The sequence below is a fragment of the Enoplosus armatus genome, chromosome 10 (assembly GCF_043641665.1).
Source record: "Enoplosus armatus isolate fEnoArm2 chromosome 10, fEnoArm2.hap1, whole genome shotgun sequence".
NCBI lineage: Eukaryota > Metazoa > Chordata > Actinopteri > Centrarchiformes > Enoplosidae > Enoplosus > Enoplosus armatus.
This window is the reverse complement of record NC_092189.1, coordinates 5546896-5573238: the sequence shown is the minus strand read 5'-3', so window position 1 is coordinate 5573238 and position 26343 is coordinate 5546896. Positions and strand designations below refer to the sequence as shown.

The window sequence follows — 26343 nt, the reverse complement described above, 5'->3', positions numbered from 1 at the left end:
GTCACTGGGCACAGTCACGTGTTGCTGTGTAACAGGACCCCCCCCCCCAAAGAGGTCAGGGGTCAGACTTCCTGTTTCCTGTCTCTGCCAGGTCATCAGAGGGTCTCCCTGTGAGGGTTAGAGACCTCCTCTGTTCCTCCTCTGCCTTTTGTTTGGGGCGGCGGTGCTGTGGGGGGCACATCAGAGTAGAGGCTCCTCTCTGGACCTGTCAAAGTGTGAGCACCCCCTAACTTTATCATTCCCTCTCATGCTCCTTGCCTTTTCACCTTGCTAGACACCCCCTGTCTCTCTTTTTTCTTCTATGTCTCCCTCTTTACCCCCACTTTGTTATTTTCCAGCACTCTCAAGCCATTTCCTGTGTTTCTGTTAGCTACAAGCTAACATAGCCGGCAGCAGCTGGTTGAAGCCCCACAGCCCACTGAAGCTTGTGCAAGCAGAAGCCACTCCACCCTCTATTATCCGCTTAACCAACCAAGCGTCCGCCAGCTCCTGCTAGGTGTGATCATGGGACACACGGTGACCGTCTGCTGATGTCGAAATGGAGGGTTTCTTAGCAACACATGACTCTGGGAACCACGGCGATAACGTGTAAAGCAGAGGAGCAGCTGACAAAAAGAGACTGTGAAGGGCGTAATCTGATTTAGCAACCAGCGTCCTGTGCAGGAATGGGACTTTTTTTAAACCATTAAACCCCATGCAGACAATCAGGCATATTCACAGACATGAGTCAAGATTTTCAATTTGGTTAACCTCAAAAAAGATTGAAAATTGTTGTCATACCAGATATGTTTAATACTAGGGGGACTTAACCCTGTGCATTCATGCCTTGCCTTGATCAGAGAAGACACAGCGGTTTACTCTTCAAGAACATGCACTGGCAGCAATTTATTTAATCTGCTATCTTCAATGTATGTAGACCTTTCAGTAGCTTTCAAAGATTATCCACCAAAGGAACAAAGTCCCTGTCAACAAAGTCTAAACATTCATTCAGGTTTCAGTCCAAAATAGAGAAATCTGGAAATAGCCTTATGGGCTTAGTCAGAAAGGTGGAGTGGACACACGCCCAGTTTAACACAGGACTGGAGAGCTCCCTTTTTTTTTTTCTCTGTGTGTTCTGCTCCAACTGGAATTAACATCAGGAAATTAATCTTGTCTGCATTAACTGTCTGAGGCTGGGCTCCCGTTGCGTGACATACTCGACCGCGGACAGAGAGAGGGAGACAAGAGGGGAGGGGGGAAAAAACAGAGAGAGAGGAATGAGACAGCATAGGTTCCCCTCCTCTTTACATTTCAGATTCAATAAAAGTTGAGTAATGAGTCGAGGAGAGCGGGTGGGACTGCAGGGCAGGCTCTGTCGTCCGAAACGCCGCTCTGCCTGTCAGCGTGCTGAGGAGCTTTCCATGACTCACTCTGTGGAAAGTGCCTCCTGTCATTCCTCTGTCTGTCCATCTGTCTCCCATGGTGTCTCTCATTAATTCCCCCTCTCGTGCTTTTCTCCTGGCTCTTCCAGAACGTCTGAAAAACTACCAGCGCAGCAGCTCAGTGTACATGAGGGGATTAGGTGTAAGGAAAGTCCATTTCCTTCATTTATCATGAAAAAAATTGTCTGTACTGAAAAGTCATGTGTTTGATTTGTCTAACGCAGTGACCCGGGCATCGGCCCTCCGCTGATTTAAAAATATAGTTTGCTGTACAGTATGTTTTTGGTTTTACAGGAGCTCTGAGATAAATAGGACACAATTGGAGCCAGGGTGTAAAATGCAGCAGTTTATCATTTTTAACCAGAGTTCTGAATGCCTAAAGTATGCCTGTTTATATGATAATATAAAAGACTGACTACTCTTCTCACTTGAGAACCAGTTTTTTGGCACCATAAAAATTAAAGGATAGCTTCAGTTTATTACAATTTGGGTCTCATTTTCTTAGTTTTGGCCACATTTTCTATTGGGGATAATAAGACTGTACTCACACATCAAATCTAACAGGACAAGAAACAGAAGCAGTCAGGCGATTAGACAGGTTGGAAATAAAACCCTGGGTTAGTAAGAAACAAAGGCGAACTATTTGACTTTCCTCCTTTGACTCAACGTTGCCCTGCTGTACTTGTTGTAGTTGTGCTTGTGCAGTTTTTCTGTGCAGTGTCATCTCGGGTTCGCTAACTTTAGCTGCTAAATGCTCCACTATGTTCACTATGTTGCTAACTGTGTCTATATGGCGTTTGGTGCTGGGCAGGTATTGCACAATGAGTTTGTAGTTTTATTTCTGCTGTCCTGTGGCTGACTACGAGATTGAGGAGAGCGGTGAGAGTGAACCAAAACATTAAAGTCGAGGGTGATGAAACCAAAACAATGAGCTGAAAGATGCTAAAAAGCTTTGTAAAGCTGAGGGGAACTGCAGAGTTGAGATCATTTTCTGTGTATTTGTCATTATATGACCCACTTCACATTACACATTACCATAAACATTTTGATTGAGGCAGCTTTAAGGCACTGTACTGTATGGTTATAATCCCAAAAATCCGGTCAGCAGTTTTCATCACTACGTTATACTAAAAACAGCATGTGTTGATGGTGTGCATTTTAGGCCTTCAGCAGTTACGGAAACCATCAACATTAGACGGCTTTTGCTATGAGCGTATGGTAAGTAGTGGTCTGGGAACCTAAGCCTTAAGTTCTGTAGATTAGATTTGTAGACAAGATGTGTTGAGGCATTGATAGAAACATTCAGAGCAGCAGATTCCGTCTGGGCCGAGTCATGAGCAGCTTGTCCAGACAAGTCCTGTGCGTGGAGAGGAGGACATAACACAGGCCCTGATCCCAATCACACACTGACAAGAAGCCCCTTTTTTCTGTATGCTTTCTGTCTTCATTACTCATCCCCTCCCTGTTTCTCTCCCAACATCACTCATTCACTTTATCATTTATTACCTCATCTTAAGATTTCGCCCTTTTCCTCTGTGATTTATGGTCAAATATGAACCAGGATCTTCCTGCCAGCTCATGTAAAAGACCACAGCTGATGATCAGTGAGCGCAGGTTGATTTCTATCAGTGCAGGTCAACCAGTGGCTGGGCTCTAGCGCTCAGTTGCAGCTGTCGTGTCGAACAGTGACCCTGTGTGGAGTTCATGTCATGTGTGGGAGGCAGTGACAGACTTGCGGTTTCTGTGTCTCTGTCTGGGCTGGCCTGCATTGAGCAATAGGCCACATGTTTGGGCTTTGTGTGCAGCCTTTGAGCCGGTGTTTCCTTGGTGTGACTTGTGCTTTTGTGTTAAGGGGAGGTGAACCCTGTGGCCTGCGGGATGCCTATGGCCGCCCTGATTTCATGTTCTGTGTCCAGCTGTCTGTCCAAGCCAGCTCCCGATGCATCTCTCGAAACACAGAGGAGGGAGAAGAGGAGAGTGAGAGCGCCAGCCCTCCTCTCTTAATGGAAAACATACTGAGCATTTCTCCAAAAAAATGTCTCTTTTATTTGTTTCCTCCCTGCTTCCTTTTGCTTTGGGTTTTTGTTTAATTGCAGAAGATTCCAGCCCAGAGCGACTTGAGGTTTCTCCCTCTTGTGGTAAATCTGGAGGCTTTTGCCGGATCACGCTGTGGCTCAGCCATGCCAAAAGTGCAGCATCACTTTCGACACAAACATACATCCCACCCCTCCCCGCTACCGCAGCTGTGGCAGAGGCAGTCAGCCAGTGGGCAGAAGCCACAGCACCCTGCCACAGAGGCTCAGAGAGAGGTACTGCCCTGCCACCCCCCCCCCAGTGGAGAAGGGCACGGCTCGCTGCTATGGCTCATTTAGGCCACTGCTATGTTTATGCAGCCAACTTCTTTTTTTAATTCCCAAAAACCCATTTTTTTAAATTATTGTTTCATCTGCTGCTATTTATAGCATGTGTGTTCTTGATCCTATTTCCATCACATGTGTGTCTGAGAGTTTTACATTTTGGAATTAGATTCAGATGCTGTTGTGTTTTTAGCCATCCTAGCAGTCTGAAAATATCTCAACAACGATCACATGGATAGCCATAACATTTTGTACAGACATTCATGGTCTCTAGAAGATGAATCTTTCACTTATCCAGTGAAAGATTTCTTCTTCACTATATTTCTACATCTACTTGATGAATTGGCACAAAATGTTGTACAGACTTTCATGGTTCCCAGATGATATATATATATTTATTTTTTTAAACACTTAATTGGCACAGTGCTTGTCTGCTGTGTGTTTCTGCACCTTTCTGTCTTTGCTGCTGTGACTTGTAAATTCCCCCGCTGTGGGATAAATAAAGTCTATCTTAATCTTAATCTTATATCCACATTTTCCACTAGCGTCACATGGAGGCTGACAAATCAACCAATTTTGGATGGATTGCCATACAATTTGGTACAAACATTCACCTGCCCTTCAAAATTAATTGTATTCATTTTGGCGATTTTTTCATCTTGCTCTATCATCAGGAATGAAAAAAATAATTTGGATTATGACCAAATACTGAAGACATTCCCATCAGCCTCAACTGCACTTTGTATTTAGAGCTAATTAGTGAATGTTAATGCTAACATGGTGAACTGCTGTCACAGAGCCACTAGCATGGCTGTAGACTCTCATAGTCTTGTTTCTTCTACCATCAGTATACAGTGAATCAGAGGACAGCATGTCTGTTTATGTGTTGCGGGGCGTTGCAGTGTATGCTGGCAGGTGGTGATGTTAACACAGACTGAGCTCTAAACAGGGGCACGGCAGTTGCTGTCAATGTTTTTCCCCTTGCTCCTCATACCTTTTTTTTAGGTTTTGTCCTAAAATACCCTGAACCACATCTTTCTCTCCCTGCTTTACAAGTGTTTGTTTGCCTTTTAATTGCTTTGCGAGGCACCCCTCTCCTCCTAAAGTCCAACTGAGTTTCCAGGATACCGGCCATGAGAAGGAATTTCAGGACCTCAGTAAATCTACGAAGGACTGCAGGCAAACATGGTTGTGTCTTTAACAGAACAGTTCAGTACATTAAGCGGTCATTCGTCATGTGGAGAGTTTGTTTCTGGGACATGTTTTGATATGACACCTGAGGGCCCTGCTCTGTCAACAGGTGGCGTTTTGCTAGACGTCCTCAAAAGACGGAGACGGAGTCAAAATGTTTCTATGGATCCACCGTCCTGTCTGTGACTGTTGGTCCATCCTTCAGTCCGAGTGACCAGGCTTTTAGAAATGTTGTGGTCATCGTGCGTGTATGGCCTCAATGATGGGAAATGAATGGAGGTTTGTTGGGCGGCCATGCTGGGAACAAGGTGATGTGTGTTCCCTCTCTAAACTTTAGAATTTATGTCACTTGTAAAACCCAGATTGACTGGTTTGTATATGCAGGCGAAGGGAACAGGGTTGTTTATCTTCTGACTGACGTAATTCTGTGATTAGCTCTGGGCTTTTATACCTCCGCTCTCTGTCTCTCACACACACAAACACACAGTCTGATTCCAGGCAGACGTCGCAGCTGACCTGAGACAAGGCCCATCTGAACTCAATTTTCTCCCACAGACAGCCAAAACAACCAAAAACAACAACAAAAAATGCATGCTGACGTATGCAGATAGGAAGGAAATCAATAAAAAACAAACAAGGAGGCAGAGCGGTGAGATGAAAGGAGGCTTAGAGGGCAGGCGGCTGGAATTTCGCACATCTGTTACCTTGGCAGGGCTCTCAATCATGTGTGATGTTGTGGAGGCTGAAAGATGGTCAGAAAGCAGCCGTGTAGGTTGTCTCGCTCACATGTTTTTCACCGGTGGATACAAGACAGGAGAGATTTTTTTTAATTTCTGTGTCGTTCTGAAGCTACACAACAAAAAAACTACTGTGAAAGTTGTCTTCTAAGTTGACATTTTCCTCCCATTTTTTGTAATTATTTCCCCTCCTTTTATACTTGGTCAAAAGGAATTCAGAGATTTTTAATGAAATTGCTTTACAGCTCTTGGACATTTCTGTATTATTTATGAGTTGATTAGTTTTACCACAGTCCTCAATAAACACTTATGGTATGTGTTGCACAACACATTATGAGCTTCTGTAAATCACATGGGAAAATATCCGAGTTGAACAATTGCTTTTACAGCCCAGAGGCCAAACTGGATTAAGATTCTGTTGCAAATAATATTTTTCTGCATATCGCATGTTTTTTTAGCCTTCTTAATATGATTATCTGTTTTTTACCATTGTTTTATGCTGCCATCTTGGCCAGGACTCCTTTGCAAAATGGGTTTCTAATCTAAAACAGGGCTTAACTGGTTCAATAAAATAGAAAATAGAATAAGTCTGAATATTTCAAACATTAACATTCATTTTCCTTCATCTGTCTTCCTACGTTCTCATTTTAGATCTTAAGGCCATGATGTCCACTTGGACAGAGTGTGTTATGTGGTGTTATTGGGTCCCTGTTGCCCTGAGACAACCACTCAAGACAATGATGTTTGCCAGTAACAACACAATCGCACCACTCTGCTTGCCCCACTGTTTCTTTTTCTAACAGTAAATTACATGGAGCGACAGCCACAACCCTTTGAATGAATCACGTTTGGACAAAAATAACAAAACTGGCAGCGATAACAAAACTGTTTTCCTGCCCGGTGATTATAATTAGAGTTTGGTAAATACCAGCACTTTTAGATCTCACCGAGTTTTTGTCTGGAAGTCCCCTCATGCTGTTATAATCATACAGTACATGTTTGGATCAAGAGACACCCCTCATTTATTTTCACAGCTCTGTTAAACCATTAATGCACAGGCACACTGTGGCCACAGAATGTTTCATGAAGAGGGTGTTTTAACCTCATTATCTTTAACTTCTTCCTGTTTGTTCCACAGTTGCTGCGGATGGTGACGGTATCTGAGAAGCGCTGGAGAGCTCGGTCGCGTGGAGGTGGAGCGGACGGGTGGAGCGATGAGGGGGAAGAGGGATTCGAGAGTGGTGACTGTGATGATGAAGACGAGTGCACCGGAGTGTCAGGGCTGGGGCCGCCACCGAGACGCAAACGGTTACGCATCTTTGCAGGTTAGACACGTATTCAAACTGGATCTCAAAATCAACTTGAACTGCAACTTGTGTGGTTTCAAATGATGTGCTGCATCCACACTGATAACTTAAAATGACCTTAAATTGCATTTATGAGACAGGCTGTGCAAAAACAAGCTATTAAGTTGTTTACGTTGAAGCCTGCAAACCAAATTGGAGCTATTTACTTTAAAACTGGTAAGTGCATGAATAGACCGGGCTCCTTCTGCAGTGAGTCAGAGCGATCACAGTCCAGACACAGGCAGTGGGCACAGCAGAGAGGTGTTTACATGACTACTGTACATGTTGACACCACCGTGACACTATGCAGCAGGAGACGTGAGACTTCCTCAGGTAGCCGCCTCACCTCGACCCCTTGACCTCCCGGCCGTCAATCCCTTGGAAACGTCAGACGTGCTCTCCGAAAGCCAAACAAAGAACAAATGAAGCTACAAACTGCTGGAAGAAAAGAAACCAAACAGGGAAAGAGGGAGAAAACAGCCAGGGAGCAGGAACAAGGGGGTTCGATACACAGACACAAAGCCAGCACAGCTGAGCAAACACGGCAGTGGGAGTAGTCCTCCTGTCGGGGATGTTGTGGCAGAGATTTGGGTTCGCCAGGCAGGGAGCAGGAGCAGGAACCCAGGGTTAACACAGGAATCCTACGGGGGCCATCACTTCCAGCAGGCTGGGCCGTGAGAGTCGGATGCCCTCTCTTGCACGCTCCTGTTAGCCTGTACAGTTCTGCTCCGATGCACAGAGTCATTACACTGTCTCCTCTGGCTTACAAGCTGCTGAAGGTCGACACAGCGGGAAATTAACCTCCTAAGACCTGGCATCCTCATGCGTGGACATCACATTTTGGGTTATACCATAATACTTAATTCTGCTTATATGGAAATTCAAAATTGTCTCCGTATGTGGAACTACATCATGTCAACAGATGATGCTTAGTTTTTATACTTATCAGGTCCCAATAAGCCCAAATAGCAAAGAGAAATTAAGATAGAGCTTGGGTCTTAGGAGGTTAAAGCACCCTTTATAGTCTGACCTCCACCTCCTTCTCCATCTGAGAATCCCCTCTGTTTTCCCTTATCTGTCCTGTGAATTAGCAGATTAGATGTGCATTCAGTGTGTGTGCTCCTCACGAGTGTGTATGAGGGAGTCTGCAGGCACATATACGCCTGTTTGCGCCTGTTTGTACACGAGCCAGTGATGTTTGCAGACCTTGGAGAGTCCCTGCTCATTGGCAGATACACAGATAGCTGCTGATAGCCCGTGATGACCCAGTAAAACGCTGACCTAGCACAGCCGCTCAGCCCATTTTGGTCAAACAGGGGACCGGGGTTCAAAGGTCAACCTGCAGAGCATGAGGCCTAATGGGCAGCCTGTCTGTGCTCTACTGCTCTGAGATGGACGAGGCAGATCTAGTTTCACAAAGCCTAGAGCAGTGCGACAGTGTAGCGCGCGCACACACACACACACACACATACAGACGAGACAGGGAAAGGTGACAGAAGCCACAACAACAAGGTGCAGACAGGACAGAGGCAGGGTTGAGACCCCCACCCCAGCCCAGCTGTCAACCTGCTGACCACACAGAGGATGTCCTCCAAGCGTACGTAATGATTGATTGATTGATCTGTCCTTGCTCATTCTCTACACAGATTCCAAAACCTTCTGATCATTAATGCTACTCACCCACAACACACACACCGACACACACAGACTCCCCTGCCCGACCAATCAAATCCCACTCCTCACATTCCCCAGAGCATTCCAGGCCAGGGGAGCTATTCCAGGACAGGGCCCCCCCACCTCACCTACCACTCCCACCCCCCTCTAAAGCCAGACTAATAGCCAGGCCCTGGACTGGTTACAGCTCGAACACCAGATGGATCACTCTCTGACCTCTCTGGTGACGCGTCACTTAATTCTTATTTTACTGTATTTGTGAATTTGAAAAATTTGAAAATTGCAAAATTAGTCAAAAGCTGATCGCTTTAATATCCAAATCATTTGAGGCTGCAACTGTTTTATTTGAGTGGTGGGAGATCTATAGTATTTTGGTGTTTGGCTTTAAACAATTTGTCTTGCAGAACACCATCACACCAGCTATAATCACACATGATAGGGTGATGATCTGTCAGATGATTAAATGATTTGTCTTCAATCACTTATATGTACTATATTTATATTCAAAGAAAGCCTATGTTACTTTTTTTCTGAACAGTGGCTGCTGTGGCCACAAGAGTCAATTCTGGGATAATGGTATATGATAAAACGTAGGGTGACAGAAACTCAAGTATGGAAGAGTCATGAAGTCAACTAAGTGTTATTTACGTGGTAATATCTACCTACAGTTAGCTAACATTAGCCACCAAAAGCTACTGTTATCAGCAAAACCTATAAGTGTTAACCTAAGAATGTTATTTGTCATTTCTTCTTTCCAAAGTTGCATATTCTCATTTTAAGTATTTTTGTAAACTTTGCCTCTGGATGTGTTAAAGCACACAGTGTGAATGAAGGTCTTTCTTACACAGTCAAAAATATAGATTATATAGTTGCACATTACATAGTCAGAAAAAAAACTGTGGCATTCAAACAAAATCTCAAAATGTGTATGTGAGTACACATGCAGTAATGTGAGTGTTTGGAAGTTTATGGGTCTGTGTTTAGTCTTTTAATCCTGTAGTCTTTGATACCGTATGACAGCCTTTCGCTCAGGATGAGGGCTCACCTGTGTTTCCATACTTTCATGCACACCTGGTCTCTGACTATACGGCCTCTGTGGGAAACAAAGAACCTGCCACCATCTCCATAAAATCTGCTCAAAGCCTCTCTTCATTCCTTCATCCTCACTTCATTTTTTTTCTCCCACTGTCACTTCAAATTTGTACTGCAATGTTTTCAGAATACAGCTCCACAAAAGCACTACTGTAGTACTTTACTGTATGAAGTCTGAAAGGGAAAACCTGCCGGTGAGGTTAATCATTCGTTTCCAGCTGAGTTTCAGCTCTTGAAGTTTTGTAAAATAAGTGGCATCACAGTAAAATATAGCAAATAATTCTCACTGGTCTAAAGCTAATGTTTCTTGACTCAAGTTAGTTCTTGAAACAAAATGATTCCCGTTGAGAAAACGTGGAAATAATAAAAAATGTCTCTTTTTATAATAGAGTTGACCACTCAATTCTATCCCACTTATAAAGATGGCTATTTAAGAGTCTAACACTAACTGCTAGACTAAATAACTTGTTGAAATGGGTTTTTGATGCAGCTTGGAAACATGCAGTCGTCTGAAAGCCAACAGTTAGTGGGCTCTGCCACGGCCCAGCAGCCCAGAGCTCTGCCTTGTGTGTTTTCCTGCTGAGCTGGACGGGCCTTCGCTGTGTGCTGTAACTCGCCGTGCTCAGCAGGAGCCGCGTGAATAGGCCTCTTGTTATGTTCCTGCGCTCAGACATTCGGTCACTGTAAGCACCCCAAAGGAAAGCTGTACTTTTGGAAGCTCTTGAGCGTTTTATCAGCGCCAGGGGTTAGCAAAATACAAAGTGGAAATATTCCTGTAATGTGAAACATGCGGCTTACGATGAGAGGCCGGGCTCACCTTTCAGGTCTGCTACGAATTTTGTGGCTGGAACAAAGGAGCGAGTAAAAGAAAGAAGAAGGTGATGAAAGAATGCAGGGAAAGAACAGAAAGAGACAAAAACACCTTTGATAACTCTAAAGGTTGATACACTGGGAAACCTAAACATTCTTTACTCTCTATGTGGGTCGAATTGTCAGCCGTGTGTGCTGCCAATACGAGAACCTGGTATGTTAATTAACTGCAGCTGCGACCCCTGACCCTCTGCACCTGATAGGTGAGTCACACGGCGCCGGTCCTCCACAGTAGTGTTTGCCACATGTCTTCATCAGAAAAAAACATAATCCAGACACTGTTGACATTAGCTCTGGCAGCTCTGGATGCATCCACCATGTACGCTGTTTCCTCCTCCGTTAAGCTCCATATAGTTTCATAAAGCTTGATTTTCTGAGCTACTGCGCTCACAAATGTGCTTCCAGTTAAAGAGTCGTCCACATGTGGCTGCCAGGTAGAGGGCCCGCGTGCCACAGGTTAGCGTGAGACAGAAGGAAACGGGCTCAGACGATGCAGATGTGCGAGGAGGAGTGCAGGTGTTTGGGCGGAGGAGGAATCTGGGTGCCCACATGGCCTGAGTCCTCTATTGCAGAGCCGGATGATACCGGGGCGCAAAAACATGCAGACTTCAGCAAAGTATCGCTGTTGGAGGTCTCCCTCCACCAGGACTAAATCATCTACCAAAATATATAGAAGAGAAGGGAACGGCTGAGACTGTTGAGTCCACTTTGTTTTCAGATCTGCTTTGTTGCGATCAGAGATGTAGAGTTGAGTCACGTGACTTGGACTCAGGTCTAACAGCAGTTACAGTCATTTTTTTTGGGACTTGACATGAAATGTTGAGGACGTTTTATTTTTAGCCATGCTAGCAGTGTGGCTTTAGGGATGACGATCATTTGGGCCTTGAAAATGAGATGATTATTAGAGATTAGAGAGATGAGATTAGATCATCTCGATGGTTTTATCATCATATAATGAATTTGACATATATGATCAAGATCAACCACGCTGTGCCAAAGTGCGGCCTCACAGAGATGCTAGCGTAGTTGTAGCATTATGCCAACTTAAATGACCAACCAGAATCAAAACTCTTTGAAATACCTCCAACACTGAAACATTTTGGTTGTGATAACATATATTGATTTAACCAAATATGTTTCTGCAATCACTGATCTTAAGTGTTGCTATGAAACATGAAGCATAATTTAATTTAATATTTTTTTTTTCCCCCAGAGAAGTAAAGGAGATACAGATGAAAGAACAGATGTTGTTGCTCAGTTTAAGGCGATCTGCAGCCTCACCGCAAATCAAAATCTTCATTCCAAAAAGAGACTTGGGGAAAAAGGCCCACTGCTCTAATCCTTGGCTGACAAAATGATAATTCTTCGTCCCAGCCGACTCAAATCTGTTTATTATTTAGATGATTAATGATGAACTTAAAGCAATGACTGTTTTTCCAAAATGGATCTATAATATCTCTGGAGAAGTCTTTGAATTGATGAAAACATAAAAGCTGTGGGGTAGAGGAGGTGTTGAAAGGTTCAAGGGTGGTGTTGGTCGAGAGCCTGATAATGTGTAACACACTGGAAGTGTTCTGACACAATGTTCTCCACCTCCATCCCTCTTTGAGCTTATAAACAACCTCTGTAAATTCAGCCAATCCTCCTCCTTCCCCACCTCCTCCACGCCCCTCACAAAAATAATGAAGCTCGCCACCATCTGTGTAAACAGGCTTGGCTAGCAAGAGCTGCAGTCTCTCGCTCTCGTTCCTACTGGAGCCAGCCACAAGGCCCTGTGTGTCCCCAGTTTTGGGGCTGAGTGTGGTGGCAGTGGAGGGGAAGATGGGAGTGGAGAGGGGGGAAAAGGGAGGAGAGGAACACAGGGTTGAAGTTAGCCTCTTATTGGACCCTTGTTGGTCTTCCACCATGGAGCTTTCTCAAATCAATCCGGGGATAAAACCCTTAAGATTAGCCAGAAGGCAGGAAGAAGAGCCCTGGTTTTAATTTCTGTAGATATAAGCACACAGAGCCGACTGGGTTCCCATCGTCCACACGAGGGGGGGGGGGGGCCACCAGCGTTTGATTCATTTTGTAGGCCTATGCATTTTTCCATGTTTGTGTGTGCCTCTCGGAAAAGCGTTTGTTTGCTCAAGAGCTTTATTTACATTCACAGGCACTTTTTGGACGCTACTAAATTGATTCCAGGCCCGTTCCTGGGTCATGTCCATCAGCTCAGCCACAGTCCACAAACACTCTGCACACAGCGGGACCATTCTCGAGGCCTGCTGCTCCGCTGCTCGTCGCCGCAGTGACACACAGCAGCCATTTTGTGGGAATGTCTTAAAAGCCTGGTTGAGGGTTTGGGTGGTTTGCATTTTACATGTTAACCCTCTACTTTCACCTGCCTCCCCTAAATTCTCCGAAATGTCTTTTCCTCCCTGTGGCCTGCTCTCACTCTGTTTTTCCAGCCCATTCTTGAAAGCAACTCAACAATGCAGTGAGCATTGCAGGAGTCCTGCTGTCAATAGACTCTGAGGTGCTGGAGGAAACCGCAGGCTAACCACTAAAAAGGGCTCGGATAGATAGTGAAACTGCTCAACAGGAGCTCTCTGTCTGTACAGTCAGACCAGCCAAATTGTCACTCTTGGCTGTGTTTCTAGTCTACCTTTCCATGACAGGAATGTGGGGAGAATTCTGCATGTTTGTTGGCAGGGACATTTGCACAAACAAACACACGGCTCTTTCTGCCAGCTACATTTCCTTCACCGGACTGGCTGCTGGACACAGGAAGAGAATGTAAACAGATCTGTGTGGGATGTCAGCTTCCCTCATTATTAAAAGATAAAGATAGTATCCGAAGAATGCGTTCCTCAGAGGCTCCCTGACCAGGACGTCCCACAGGCCAAGCTCAAACGCTGACCCACCGGTCATCAGCTCGGCTCCGTGCACGACCACTCCTGCTTCTGTCTCTCTCTTTATGTCAGCCTCTATCTCCCTCTCTCACTGATAAGAACCACCATTGTTCCATCTCTGCAGAAACACCCCTAACCGGCGCTCCCTGCCAACCTCTGACCCTCCGTCAGCTCTGACCTCAGAGTTGCTGGAGGTTTACAGGCCTTCTCTGTACGCAGCAGAGCTCCCCACCCTGAACCAGCCCCTTGCCCTCAGCACAGAATCAGCTCTTTGTACGTTTGATTTGTTATGGCTTTTACCCCTCTCCCTCGCTCACACACTTTTCCACCTTCGCAGAGCCGGCGCTACAAGGAATTCGTGGTTGAAATTTATGTCTCCACTTCAAGCTTTTATTTCTCTTCAAGCTCCTTCTCTTTCTCCTTTCTACAGCCATATTAGCTGTTACTGGAAGTGGAGACTATAAATACATTGGAGTAAATCTAATTTGGACGGCGCAGGGAGAGGCCAGTGGGTGCAACATGCTGGTCATCCCCTCGCTGACACCAGCTCCATGTTAATTAATAGGTGTTGACTTGCGTTTGTCCCACAAAGCCACAATTTAGAAAGTGTCTGAGAGCGTTGGTTTCCCCTCTTTTGACAGCTGGGTGTATTCCTGTCTTATCAGAGCAAACCCACACATTCAGCGCTCAGTTTGGAGGTTGAGGTTTTTAGATTTAGACTCACCACACCATTTGTTTCCTTTCTCTCCCCCTCCCAATGTTCTCAATCTGTTTTCTGTTTTGCCAAACTCCCATTAGTCTCCTAACCCTTTTAATCACTTCAGATTTCACCTTCCCTTTTAAACCTTTCAGAACTCCATTATGTCTGTTTACGTCCTTGGCCCTCTTTGGCACCACGTCTCCCTGTCTTACTCTCTTGCCCTCTGTGTGGGAGGATCCCTCAGCCTAGAATAACAGTGAGTGTTGTGGAGGTTGGGAGGCCAGAGCAGCTCAGAGAGTGGTGCTGTTGCAAAGGCCCGGGGCAGGGCCTCCTCTGGGCGTCCCGTTTGTCTTGGCCCGACATTCCCAGCCTCTCCGAGCGTCCCTGTGGTCGGCCTGTGGGTGTGGAAGCAGACGGTCACATTCCCGCCAGCCCATGGACAGAAGCATCCCGCACCGCTCCCTCAGTTCCTTCCCAGCTCTCAATCAGCGATGTCCTGGGACGAACAGCCCTGACCAAGTCACAGAAGTTACAGAATGTGACCAACAAGCCAATAATCACAGTTCAGCCCCGTATCTGTTACCCTCTTCAAGATAAGACCCAATCAATCAATCCAGCTGCGCCTATCATGTTTTTACAGAACCATTGTCTTCTCTGCAGCTATAAGGGCGGCTCCTGACAAACAACTGCACACACACACATGCACACACTCAATTTCTAAATTTGCTGAGTGCAATGTTTAAGTGAACAGTTTGCTCTGCGGAGATGAGACAAGTGATAAAATATTTGCTTTACCTCGGAAACCATAATATCTTTTAAGCTGCTGAATCTTAAAAACCGAGATCAAATTTGACCAGCTTAGGTGTGTTATGTGCACATCGTCTGCCAATGTAGCAGCAATCTAAACCATCTCTCCCGTTTCATAAGAAGCACCTGTGTTTGGAGACTTAACATTCCACATACTTATCTGACCAAAAAAAGGCCTTTGTGCACAGCACACATGTACTGAATAAACTGTACTGGACCATGGAGGTACACACCCGCCAGAGGGGTTACAATAATGTGTCAACTGGCTACTGAGGCGTAGTTCAACTGCATTCAAGAAACATGTTTACTGCAAATGCGAGACGGCACAAATAAACTGCTTCCTGTGATTTTCTGTATCATGTAATCATCACCTGTAGCTGTGGCGTGCTGGAAAATGTGGCTTTCCACTCACTGTTGCAATTTTTCGACATAGTTTGCTTGTTGTGACAACTGCAAACTGTAAACGACAAGCCTGAGGCACAGAGCACTGCTGAAAACAAAACTCCAGACTCTCTCCCCCCTCCCTCTTTCTGCTGTGCTCCTCTGCACAGACAGACAGAGACACCACACACACACACACACACACAGACGTATACATGCACAAAATCCAGCCACTGTTTGACCTCTTATGGGGACCCAAACAAACATCCGCTCCCTCTGAAAACCACAGTCTGGATTTATTTGTCTGTTCTCCCGAGGAATGGTCACTAAAGACAACATAAAAGTTAAAGCTTGAATGCGCCCCCGGCTGTTGACTCGCATGTGACTGAACCTACCTGCTCATTCTTAGTCCGGTGTCTTAGTGCAGCTAATCAATGGGTGGACTGTTGACCTCTCCCCTGAGTCGTAACTCGAGCTCATGAGGCCACGATAAAGTTAGCAGGGGTACGCTAGCAAGGTGGCGTCCTTTGAGGAGTGATAGTCTGAAAATGGAAGGTTTGAATGGACGAGCAGGAGGAGGGCTCAGCGCCGCTGAAAGCCACAAGGGCCCACATCGGTCACATTAATCACAGACGAGATTGTGGCCCTATTTTTAGCCAGTTATCCATCTATTTGCCTAATTGTTCCTGCCTGTCCACTGTCCTGGCTTCTCCCTAGAAGGCCCTGAAAGGAAAAGAGAAGCTGAATCTGGATTACTTCTGTCTGTGTTTCCCTCTCTTTCACTCTCTCTGTCTATACTGTGCGACACACACACAGGCACAGGTGTTCATCACTAATGATACCAGGATATTATTAGTCCCAGGCCTACGTAGGAGTGTAGGGGATCTAAGTTTGCATAGTGTTCAGTCCCTGTTGGGTTGTTTTTAAAGCCTGCAGAACAAGGCCCCTCTGTGGTGCTGCTCATGTCGAAGTGTTTAAACTAGCAAGAAAGACCCTTTTTCCCCCCTCGGTTTGAGGGATTTTTTTCACAGCCTGAGACTTTTTTTTTCCACTCACATTATTGCCGCTGTAAAGCACACCAACACAATGCTCTCCCACTTAGTCTCCCACTTTTTCACAAACACACTCGGGGACGGGCGCACACACCCCACTCAATCACCCGCACACAAACACACAAATGCAGACGCGCATGGCCCCCTCCCGCCCTCCCTCTTATCCGCAGTGTATATAAAAGCTGTATCGAATTGCACCTTGAGCTTAATTGGCTCGGCAGTACAGTGCGCCGCTGTCGACAGTGACAAATCACTCTTTCAGAGCCCCGAAGAATGTCTGCCCACTGCCATGTCAGAGGACAGAGGAGGAGAAAAAAAGTTAATTGTCCCCTGGCCGCCGCTCAAATGATGTCGTAACTGCAAAGAAATTCATAGGAGATGCCGTTTGGAGCTTTGCAGGTTTATTTACTTGCCTCCTTCCTCTGTTTAAGATGGTGCCTGGCAGCGTAGGGGCCTGTTGGCACCAGGGACTCAGGAGGAAGGGCTCCATTCTCTGTGTTTCTACTCAGAGAGAGAAGGCCAAAGCTTTAGTGGGACTCCTGACCGCTCCCTCTGATCACACAGTGGTTCAGATCTGCCACTTCCTCCCACTGGATCACTCCCACCAGGGAGAACAGTACGCAGATCAGATGAGACAGCTAATTGAATTTGGAGCTATCTGTTATTTTAGAAGCTCAGATGCGACAGTGTGCATGTGTGAGAGAAAGTGAATGCATGTGTGCACAGCCACCAAGACTGTGTGAGGGAGAGGTATGTCAGAAATGCACCTGTGTGTGTGTGTGTGTGTGTGTGTGTGTGTGTGTGTGTGTGTGTGTGTGTGTGTGTGTGGAGAGGTGCTCTGCATTCAACTTGACAGGGAACAGCTCAGCTCATAGTTGGCGTTCCTAACTCCACAGAGTTGCTTTATTACTGATATCCTCCTGCCCTCTCTCATAACTCAGCCTTCTTATTTCAGCCTCCCTCACAGCTTTCTGCCAGACAAAGCAGCACTGAATATGTCACACACACACACACACACACACACACACACATGCAGACACACACAGGGAGGAAGAGCTCTGCACAGCGTCAGTAGGAGAACAGCTGTGGATGCAGAGCAGTAAGTGAGAGCAGAGCAGCAGGTGACCATGAAGTCACTGCAGCGCACAGAACAGATGGAGAAGAAGGGAGGAACACAGTCAAATACAGGAGCGACTGAGGAGTAATGCAGGATTCACATGGAAAACTAAAGAGTGGGACACTTTCTGAAAACTTTTATTTCTCTAACCAATGCTCTCTATGCACTTATTCAGCAAACCCTCTTCCTCTATTGTAGAGGAAAACACTGACACCTGGGAGTTTCCCAGTCAGACCACAGTCTACTGCTAACTGAACAGCCTCGTTGGAGCAAGCAAGTTAAGTGCTTTGCTTGAGGGCATCTTTACAGTAGTTGTGGAGGGAGAGGTGAAAGTTAAAGGTGACAGGCGGGTTGCAGTGGATGGTGTCCTAAAGAGCAGCAGCCCACACCAGGGTCATTTTCGCCTCACCGTCCCTGAAGTCATTTAACTATTATCTCAAAGTCCCAGAGAACGTCACCGCAGACCTGCAACACTGTGTATGATTAATGACACAGCAGAAACAAAAGTGTGATCCACAAACACAAATAATAGCTGCATGTGGGAGGCATTGAATTCAGTGTTACTGCAGGAGTGCAGGAGTCAGTGTTAAACCAACTTCTCTGCATACGGCAGGGAATTTCAGACATTTGTAAGGGTTATATTCAATCTACAGTAAGTGTAGACTCTAAAGTTGAGCCATTTTATCAGATCTAAGAAAGAAAGGTAGAGCTTTAGTTTGATTTTCTACATAACCGCTGACTGTGACTTGTGTTTCTACTGATTCTGCTTGCTTTGGTGGTATAAAGTACAAATACTCAAAGAAATGCAGAGGCAAAGTGTTCAATCAGTTTCACACGCAAGACTTTAAGGTTCTCTTGAAGATAAAAAACCTTTGTAAGAATAAAGGAGAAACGGTTTATTACTGCAGCCTTTATTTAGAAAGGCATATTAATGCTTCAAAGGAATAGTTCAATATTTTGGGAAAATATGCTTATTTGCTTTCTTGCCAAGAGTTAGATGAGAAAATTGATACCACTCTCCATGTCTGTACACTGCATATGGAGCTAAAGCCAGGAGCCAATTAGCTTTAGCATAAAGACTGAAAGTAGAGGGAAGCAGCTAGCCTGGCTCTGTTTAAAAATGTAATTTAAAAAGTTTAAAGATCCACCTACCTGCACCTCTTAAGATCACTAATTAACAAAAATGTGCTTTTAAGGCAGAGTTTTATGCTGTTACAGCACGTAATTTCACGTAACATGTTACATTGTTATTGTATATATTTTTTACTTTTATTTTTCACTTAGATATTGTAAATGTGTATATTTTATTTTTTTATATCCTATATTTGTACATACTTCTCATTTCTAAATGTATGCTACTTTTCTACTCTTGAATGGGAGCACCTGTAACTTGTGTAATTTCCCCCCAGGGATCAATGAAGTACTTCTGATTCTGATTTTGTAAAACCACGTCTATTTTGGGACTAATTAAATAAAACAACTAAGTTTATTTAAACAATGAAGTTATTTTCTATCAAAGGGAAGACACACGTCAGTCAAAACGGTTGTGTGTTTCAGATTTGTAGACATGACCTCATACAGACTGTGGTTTTTATTTTTATTTTTTGTTTTCAGCATCTCACCACTTCAAATCCACATTTCAACACTCGCTCTCAGTGAAATATGTGTCTGTGTGATTCAGCATGTGTCTTCAACAATAACATGCGACATCTGGTTATATGTGGAGCTTGTGTTTCTCGTTCCCCCAATGTAACATTGTTTTTACAGCTGTGTAAGACATTGTGCAAAAAAAGGAGGACAGACATACCACACATGTTTTTCAGCTCTTGTGACAGTGATTGTCTCCATCCTTTTTCCTGCCTCTCTCATATTTTTCATTCTTTGCCTCCTTTTGCTATCTCCCATCCGTCTCCGAACTGTCTCCCTCTCAGACCTCGCTGATAACCTGGCAATGGACGACTTCACCTTCCAGGAGCAGCTGCTGACCCCTCGCTTGGCCACATCCGGGGCCGGAGGCGTCTCCTCGCCTGCGGCCCCGCTGTGGAGGAGCTACCTGGTCCCGACACTCCCGGTGGCACTTGCTCTGCTCCTGCTTTGCCGCCACTGACCAGTGCACTCACACACTCCTGTCACCTCCTTCCCCTAGGATTCAATACAAAACTCTGTGGAACAAGGACTTGCTGTTTTTAAAGCTCTGGTTCCTCATGTAAAGTTCAGCAGCACATCAAAGGAATGCTACGTTTCTCTTTTTCTGTCTCAGCAAGAATCTGTTTTGTTTTATTCAAAGTCACTGGATGTTCTCAACAAACCTATTAAAGCACACCAGATAAACCCATGGCATTGTGTAAATAAGAAACTTGCCCTCTGGTCCACTCCCACTATGGTTATTACAACGTTTGTGCCCTCTTGCCTCACCTCCTCTCTGCTCTCATACTGACTTCTGTATAACAACAAAGAGACGGGGGCCCTCATCACGAGACCGGTTTGTCATGGAGCTGCAAGTCAGGAGCCACATGGAGAACAGGCACACAACAGACCTCTTTAAGATGGTCCCAGTCTGAAAGAAGTTACAGCCCTTCAGAAACAAGCTGGAGGAAGAAGAAAACTTCTGCTACTCTTCTCCTTTACAGTAAATGACCTCCTGTCAGGACTGGACTTCAGCTGGGGAGTTGTTGTGAACTCCTTACCCCCAGAGGCGGAGGTTAAACCCTTATTTAAAAATGCACTATACCTTAAAATGCTCTGTTACTACTCAAATCTCCCTCGTTCTCTCTCATTGTTTGTGTCCTAGTGATAGTTTTCACCCCCACCCTCAGCGTTTGCTTTATTTTGTAACGCTGATGGTTTAACAGTAACAGCCCTATAATAACAAAAGAGTCAAGGGCTATCATAAGCGTCTCCAAATCAGCCTGATAACTGTACAGATGTATGTTTCTCTCTGTATGTTGGTGCCATGTTTACAAAAATACGTTTATTTGAACTTTTGGCATATTTCACAAGAAAATGTGTTTTGTGGATTGAATTATTGGCCTGACTGTGAAGCATTGCTGCAAATTTGTAGCTTATTCTTTAGCACTGTGGGTAAAGCGAGGAGTAATGTGAGATATAAATATGTATAAATATGTGTGTAAATTAATTTTGTAATGTTGGTTTGCATTGGGCTCAAACATTCTTAAAGTCTGGGCTTTGTATTTCATTATTTGTTCTCCTGGGTTTTGTTTAAATCAGAAGTGGGATTAGTTTTTATTGTTTGTTTGATTTTCTAAATGAAATGTGGTGAAAACTGGATACCAGCTCCCTTGTTTAGACTGGAGGACGTGTGATGGATGTTTGGGAAAGACACTAATTAAAAGCTGAAAGTGTTTCTGCTGCTGCCACACAGCTGACTTCACCCGGCTGTGAGTGTAGACTGTACTCGCACCGGACTGTCCATCCATCCAATCACTATTAGCTACACCCATCGCTGACATTGGCTTGCAGGCCCTGGACAGATCGCCAGTCAATCACAGGGCTGACACAAAGAAACACATTCACACCTACAGGCAATTTACAGTCGCTGATTAAACTGACCCGCATGTCTTTGGAGTGTGAGAGGAAGCCGGACGAAACCCACACAGACACAGGGAGCACATGCACCCTCCACTCCAGGTGTATCTAACAACAATAACTATGGCTCTGTTCCATTTAGGTGTGCCAGTGAGTCACGTTGGTGAGCCGGCATGCAGAGCGTCAGGGACCTAAACAGAGCGCAGCCCTAATTAATGTTATTAGTTCCACCTGTGTTTGTCATGAGAAATGTCTGTCAAACAGCCAGCCAATGACAGACCTGAGATTACAGGTTGCTTAAAAATGAATGCCCTGTAATATGTAGATTTTTTTAATTCGTTAAATGTTGATGAGGAAAGTACAATGTATAATAAACTAAACATGTTTTAATGCTTTGGGGGTTTTTTTATTGATGTGTGAATACAAACACATGAAAGACATGAGATTTTCTTATGTTTTGTAACAGTCATGATGTCTTGGCTTATAAGACAGGGTGTGGTCAGGTGTGGTTTGTTGTACTTGTGACCACACCCAACTGTGATGTAGCATCACACAACCCTGCACTGCGACAGCACAGGCAGGATTTCCAGCCTGTGAGCCCGAAAAAAACTGAACTACCAACGCATTCTGGAGTCCAGTTTCAGTTGTTTGTTTTTCTCTTGTATAACAGGTCAAACGTAGATGATGGGAGGTCATGTCAAGTATCTCCATTACAGCAACACAGAGATCAATATCAGAGACAAATCCAGTCCTCTAACATCACCAGTAAATGTCAGGTTTTGGTGTCAGTTCCTCAGAATCAAAGACCAGATCATTCTTCTTAGACTTTGCACAGCTTTCAACAATCAGAAAACATCAGATGCCAGTGTGTTCACCAACAGCAGCCACAGATTGAAAAGCAGCACGTTTTGGGTAAGGGGAACAACTTTCGCTTTGTGCCAAGTGGAAAAACAAAATACATACAGTATAATCCACAGGTACAGTAACTGGGAACGGTCCTGTCTGACTTCCCAATTGACCAGTCAGAGCTTAGAATGGGGACATCGTCGTCCTACATAGCTAGCTTGCTCCTTAGTTCTATTCATTAACAAGACAGGCGTGGATGAGATCGGCACAAGCGTGCAAGTTGTTGTACGCCAACTTAAAGAAATGACAACTTTTAAATTGACATTACTTGATGAGCGTGAAAAATGTTAAGTTATCACTGCCACGTCAACTGAAAATGATGTTGGCAGGACGGATACATCACTTGCTACTGGGGCTACACAAAACAGAATAGCCCCTGTCCCAACAAGAAATCAGGTAACATGAACACAGAGGCAGGTTGAATGAAGTCAGTGAAATGAAATTGCAGTTTAGTTTGATTGTCGGGCTAGTTTTACTTTACAATATGGACAGAAAACACCAGTATTATGTTTTAGACAGAACCATCTTGAGAAAATACGGTGCTAAACTGATACCACTTGTATAGAAGCTGGCTGACAGCTCAGGTTGTTAGGAAAAGTGGGGGAACCAAAAACATAAAATGACAGCTCATAAAATAACTTCTGAAACACCTTTAACCGTCACATATTTAGTTATTCTGAGTGGAGTTTTCAGTGCAAGGAAATATATATATTTTTATATATATGAGGTTATATGTGGGACACTCAATGTTGCAAGTGTATATGTTACTTTATGTGTTTTTCACCCTCTGATCCACTTCAAAGCCCTTCATGAATCATATAATTTATGTTTCTCTGGACTATGCGGGTAGTTCTCCGAATCCTCAAAGCAGCATGAATCATGTGTGTTTTTCTTTGGATCTGTGTTTCTCTCTCCCAGCTGATGATGAGTGTAAGATCTCCTCCCAGCCCCTCTCTCTGTGGGGTTTCTCTACATTGAACCCCATTAGTGTTACCCCTGGAGCCACCTTAACCAGGTAACAGACGCTCATCCACAGCTCAACAATGTAACGAGGTTCATTAGTCCTAATTGTTTGTGTTTTATCTCCATGTTTAAAGCCTGTCTACCTCCTTAACAAGGTCAGTCACTCACAGCTCTGCACATAACACGCCTGTCACCGCAAACACACTTCAAAAATCCGTGTTTCTGTGTCCCGACGCTCAGCTGTAACTTTTCACACCCACGCACCCTCTGCTCCCCAGATCCAGATAAAAAACGCCATTGTTATCCAGCTGTGCTTTTCTCTCCTGAACTGGAATGCTAGCTTTTAAGATGGAAAAGAGAGGCTGATTATTAGGAGATGAGCAAACGCTGGCTGCAGAGAGAGCAGCAACTCTTTGCCTCAACAAGATGGGGGGGGGTTATACTCTGAATGCTAATGCAAGGCTGGAGAAAGGGCAAACAGGCCTATTGAAATGCAGAGTTCACATGTTTTCTTAGGGTAATATTGGGGCAATGTTGTAACAGCACGCATTATGAGAGTGAAAGGTCAATTTGATGTTAGTCAGCAGGAACAGTGAGAAGAGCTGACTATCAGGAATGGTTGCATTTTCCGCCTGAGTGATTGACTGCCCTATGAATATGTATTTCAGCACTGCTTCATGGTCACACAAAGATGTTTGGGCTTGGCTGTACCTTTATAAGCCTGAGGGGTCATCAAATGGTGCATATGAATTAAAATAACAATCTAATTCAGGTGCTTGAGGGGTGTACGGGCTCCCCAGTCCAGTCCAATTTTTTTTTTTACCAAGCTGGATGTCGAAATTCCTCTGCCAGAGAGAAAAGCCTGAGACATGTCACGTCGTTCGAAGCTCATTCATGTCTAATTACCATGGCACTGGACCATTTTCTTACCTTTTGTTGGCCTATAGAGAGGAGCGCCGGGCCCACGCTCTCCCATGCACACAGCTCCAGCATCCTCCTCCTCCTGCTCCTCAGCAACCCCTGGCTTCCCCTGCAGCCGCCGCAGTCACACAGAATGAATGGAGCTGCCTGAGGAATGTGGACACAAAAGGAGGAATGTCATTTTGCTGAGTGCTACCCCCCAAACCAATGGACGTGCACACACACACACACACACACACAGAAGCACCCCACAAGTCCAGGCATGTTTAAACGCAGGGGGTAAAAAGTCTTCTTATGACTTCTTTTCTAATTAAGGGATTTGCGCATAAGACTGGGTGCAACATTTGTGCACTCGATCAAAGTATATATCCAATATTTGAAACGTTGTTAGAACAAAAATGCTATTTGTCATTTTTTGATCTAGAATGATATCTGCGTGATTACGGTTGAAGAGAGGAAAACATGGAGGTGGCTGTGATGTGATTTAAAAGGCTGAAAGTTAACTTTTTACATTCCATTGATTTTGCTGATTGTCTTATCAGTGAAAAACAAACTTAAACAGCTTTTTTTTTCTCCCCAATGTTACAAGAAGAAACAAGTTGCAGGGAGGGAAAAGGTCAGAGGCAGAAAGCAGCGTGACAGCAGATATAACAAACTGCTCCTGAGAAAACACTGGTGCAGAAATATGAAAGAAATATGAGTGAAGGGGACAAGAGATAGTTTTAGCAAGTAGAGGACGGAGGAGGATGTGGTGGATTTTAAGTATCTGTTGAACAGATGACATTATGAAAAGATTATATTAAGTCCATTTCAGATACACACTTGACAATTTCAGACACTTTACGGCTGAAAATTGACACGGTGTTCAACAGAAGTTTTCAACAATTTCTGTTTCAAAAAACAAATGTATGTTCCTTTACTTACCGTTGACCTGGGATTAAGTGGGTTATTTTCATACCTACAGTAATCTAAACGAATACTAACTTTTGGCAGTTTCACAAGTCTTCTTTTTCTGTCTTCTCCACCCACTTGTACAGCTCCACTGTGCTTCCAGCAGACTGTTTACCGTAGTTTACAACACCGGCCGCACTATATGACAGGCAGCTGCATATTAGAAACACAACTGCCCTGTTGCTAACAGCACACAGCCTGACCTGTGTTTGTGTAAGGAGCAGGCCTGTAATTTGGACTCCATGGTTACTGCAGCACTCGGCAGGTTTTAATCCAAGGGTTTCAAACAAACTGAGATGTATTGGATTATAAAGGCTGCAGAGAAATAACACATTTGGAGAAAATATATCATGTGCTTTCTTGTTATGTAAATCGCTGTCATGTCATGTAAAAGCATTTGGAAAACAGTTTGTCAATAATTACTTGTTTTATTTCTTTATTTCTCATCATGGACAACCTTAACTTACAAAATGAAGTGGTTTTCAACATAGGGGTTTGGGACCCCTGATGGTCCTTGGGGTGTTTCCAAGGGGTCCACAGTAAAACAAGAGAAAACTCTTTATCTTCACTAATTATTTCACTTATTTTACGTTAGGACAGTGAGAGAAACACGAGGGCTGTCTGTTTAGTTCAAAGGGTTTTTATCTGCGCTGTTATCGCCACACTGACAGTAAAAACAGATAAGACAGCCCTCTCAAACCCAGGTCAAATGGGGGGTCTGCCATGAAAGAGATTTGTGATTTTGAGGACTTTTTTTTTGGTTATCTAGTGTTTCCTTTCCTTATGTCATGTGGACCAATAATAAGTCTTCATGTTATGCCACGCTGAGGCTCCACCCTCAGCTCCAGTCCTGATTTTCAAAACCACAAGTCTAGACATTATAGAGAGAGATCCAGGGTTTCAAGTCCCTGCTCCATGCTCCACCCCTGGTGTTCCTGATTTCCAGGTCTTTGTCCCCGGAACTTGCACTCACTCCTGGGTGTCCACTAGGGTTTTCTGCTCGCATCTGGATCCCAGTACGACTAGCATACAGTCCAGTGTCCTGTCCTACAGAAACCACGGCCTCCTCAAGTTTTGGAAAGAAAGCAAGAAAAGAAAGGAAGAAAGAAGAAAAACACCTTCCCGGCAGCTTTCTCCCGTCGACTCTCCTCCCGTGGTTTATACTTTCGTCGAAGCTGTGAAGCAGCAGTGTGATTCTGAGATTCTTGCCTGCAGTTCAAAAAAAGTTTTTACATGTTTTAAAAACAGTTTTTTGTCGCATCTTCGTGTTTTTTTCGATTGAGTCTGGAACTCGACATTTATCGCTCATACCCGAGCTTTTAAACGGACGGCGTTTGAGCAGTGTTTAAGGTTATTTTCGGTGTTTTTTGTTTTTTTTCTTCTTCACTCAAAGTAGTTTCAGAGGTGGCCTCAGAGCTGC

At 44.5% G+C, this 26343-nt stretch overlaps 1 protein-coding gene across 1 annotated transcript in view; it reads left to right on the top strand.

The window, feature by feature from the left end:
* Positions 1–19743, top strand: part of gpc3 (glypican 3) — an 89477-nt gene extending 69734 nt beyond the window's left edge. Inside the window, exons 7-8 of the mRNA XM_070913736.1 lie at positions 6845–7031; positions 19568–19743. Of these exons, the coding sequence (XP_070769837.1) occupies positions 6845–7031; positions 19568–19743 (363 nt within the window). The remainder of the gene's footprint in view (positions 1–6844; positions 7032–19567) is intronic.
* The last annotated feature ends 6600 nt before the right edge of the window (positions 19744–26343 follow it).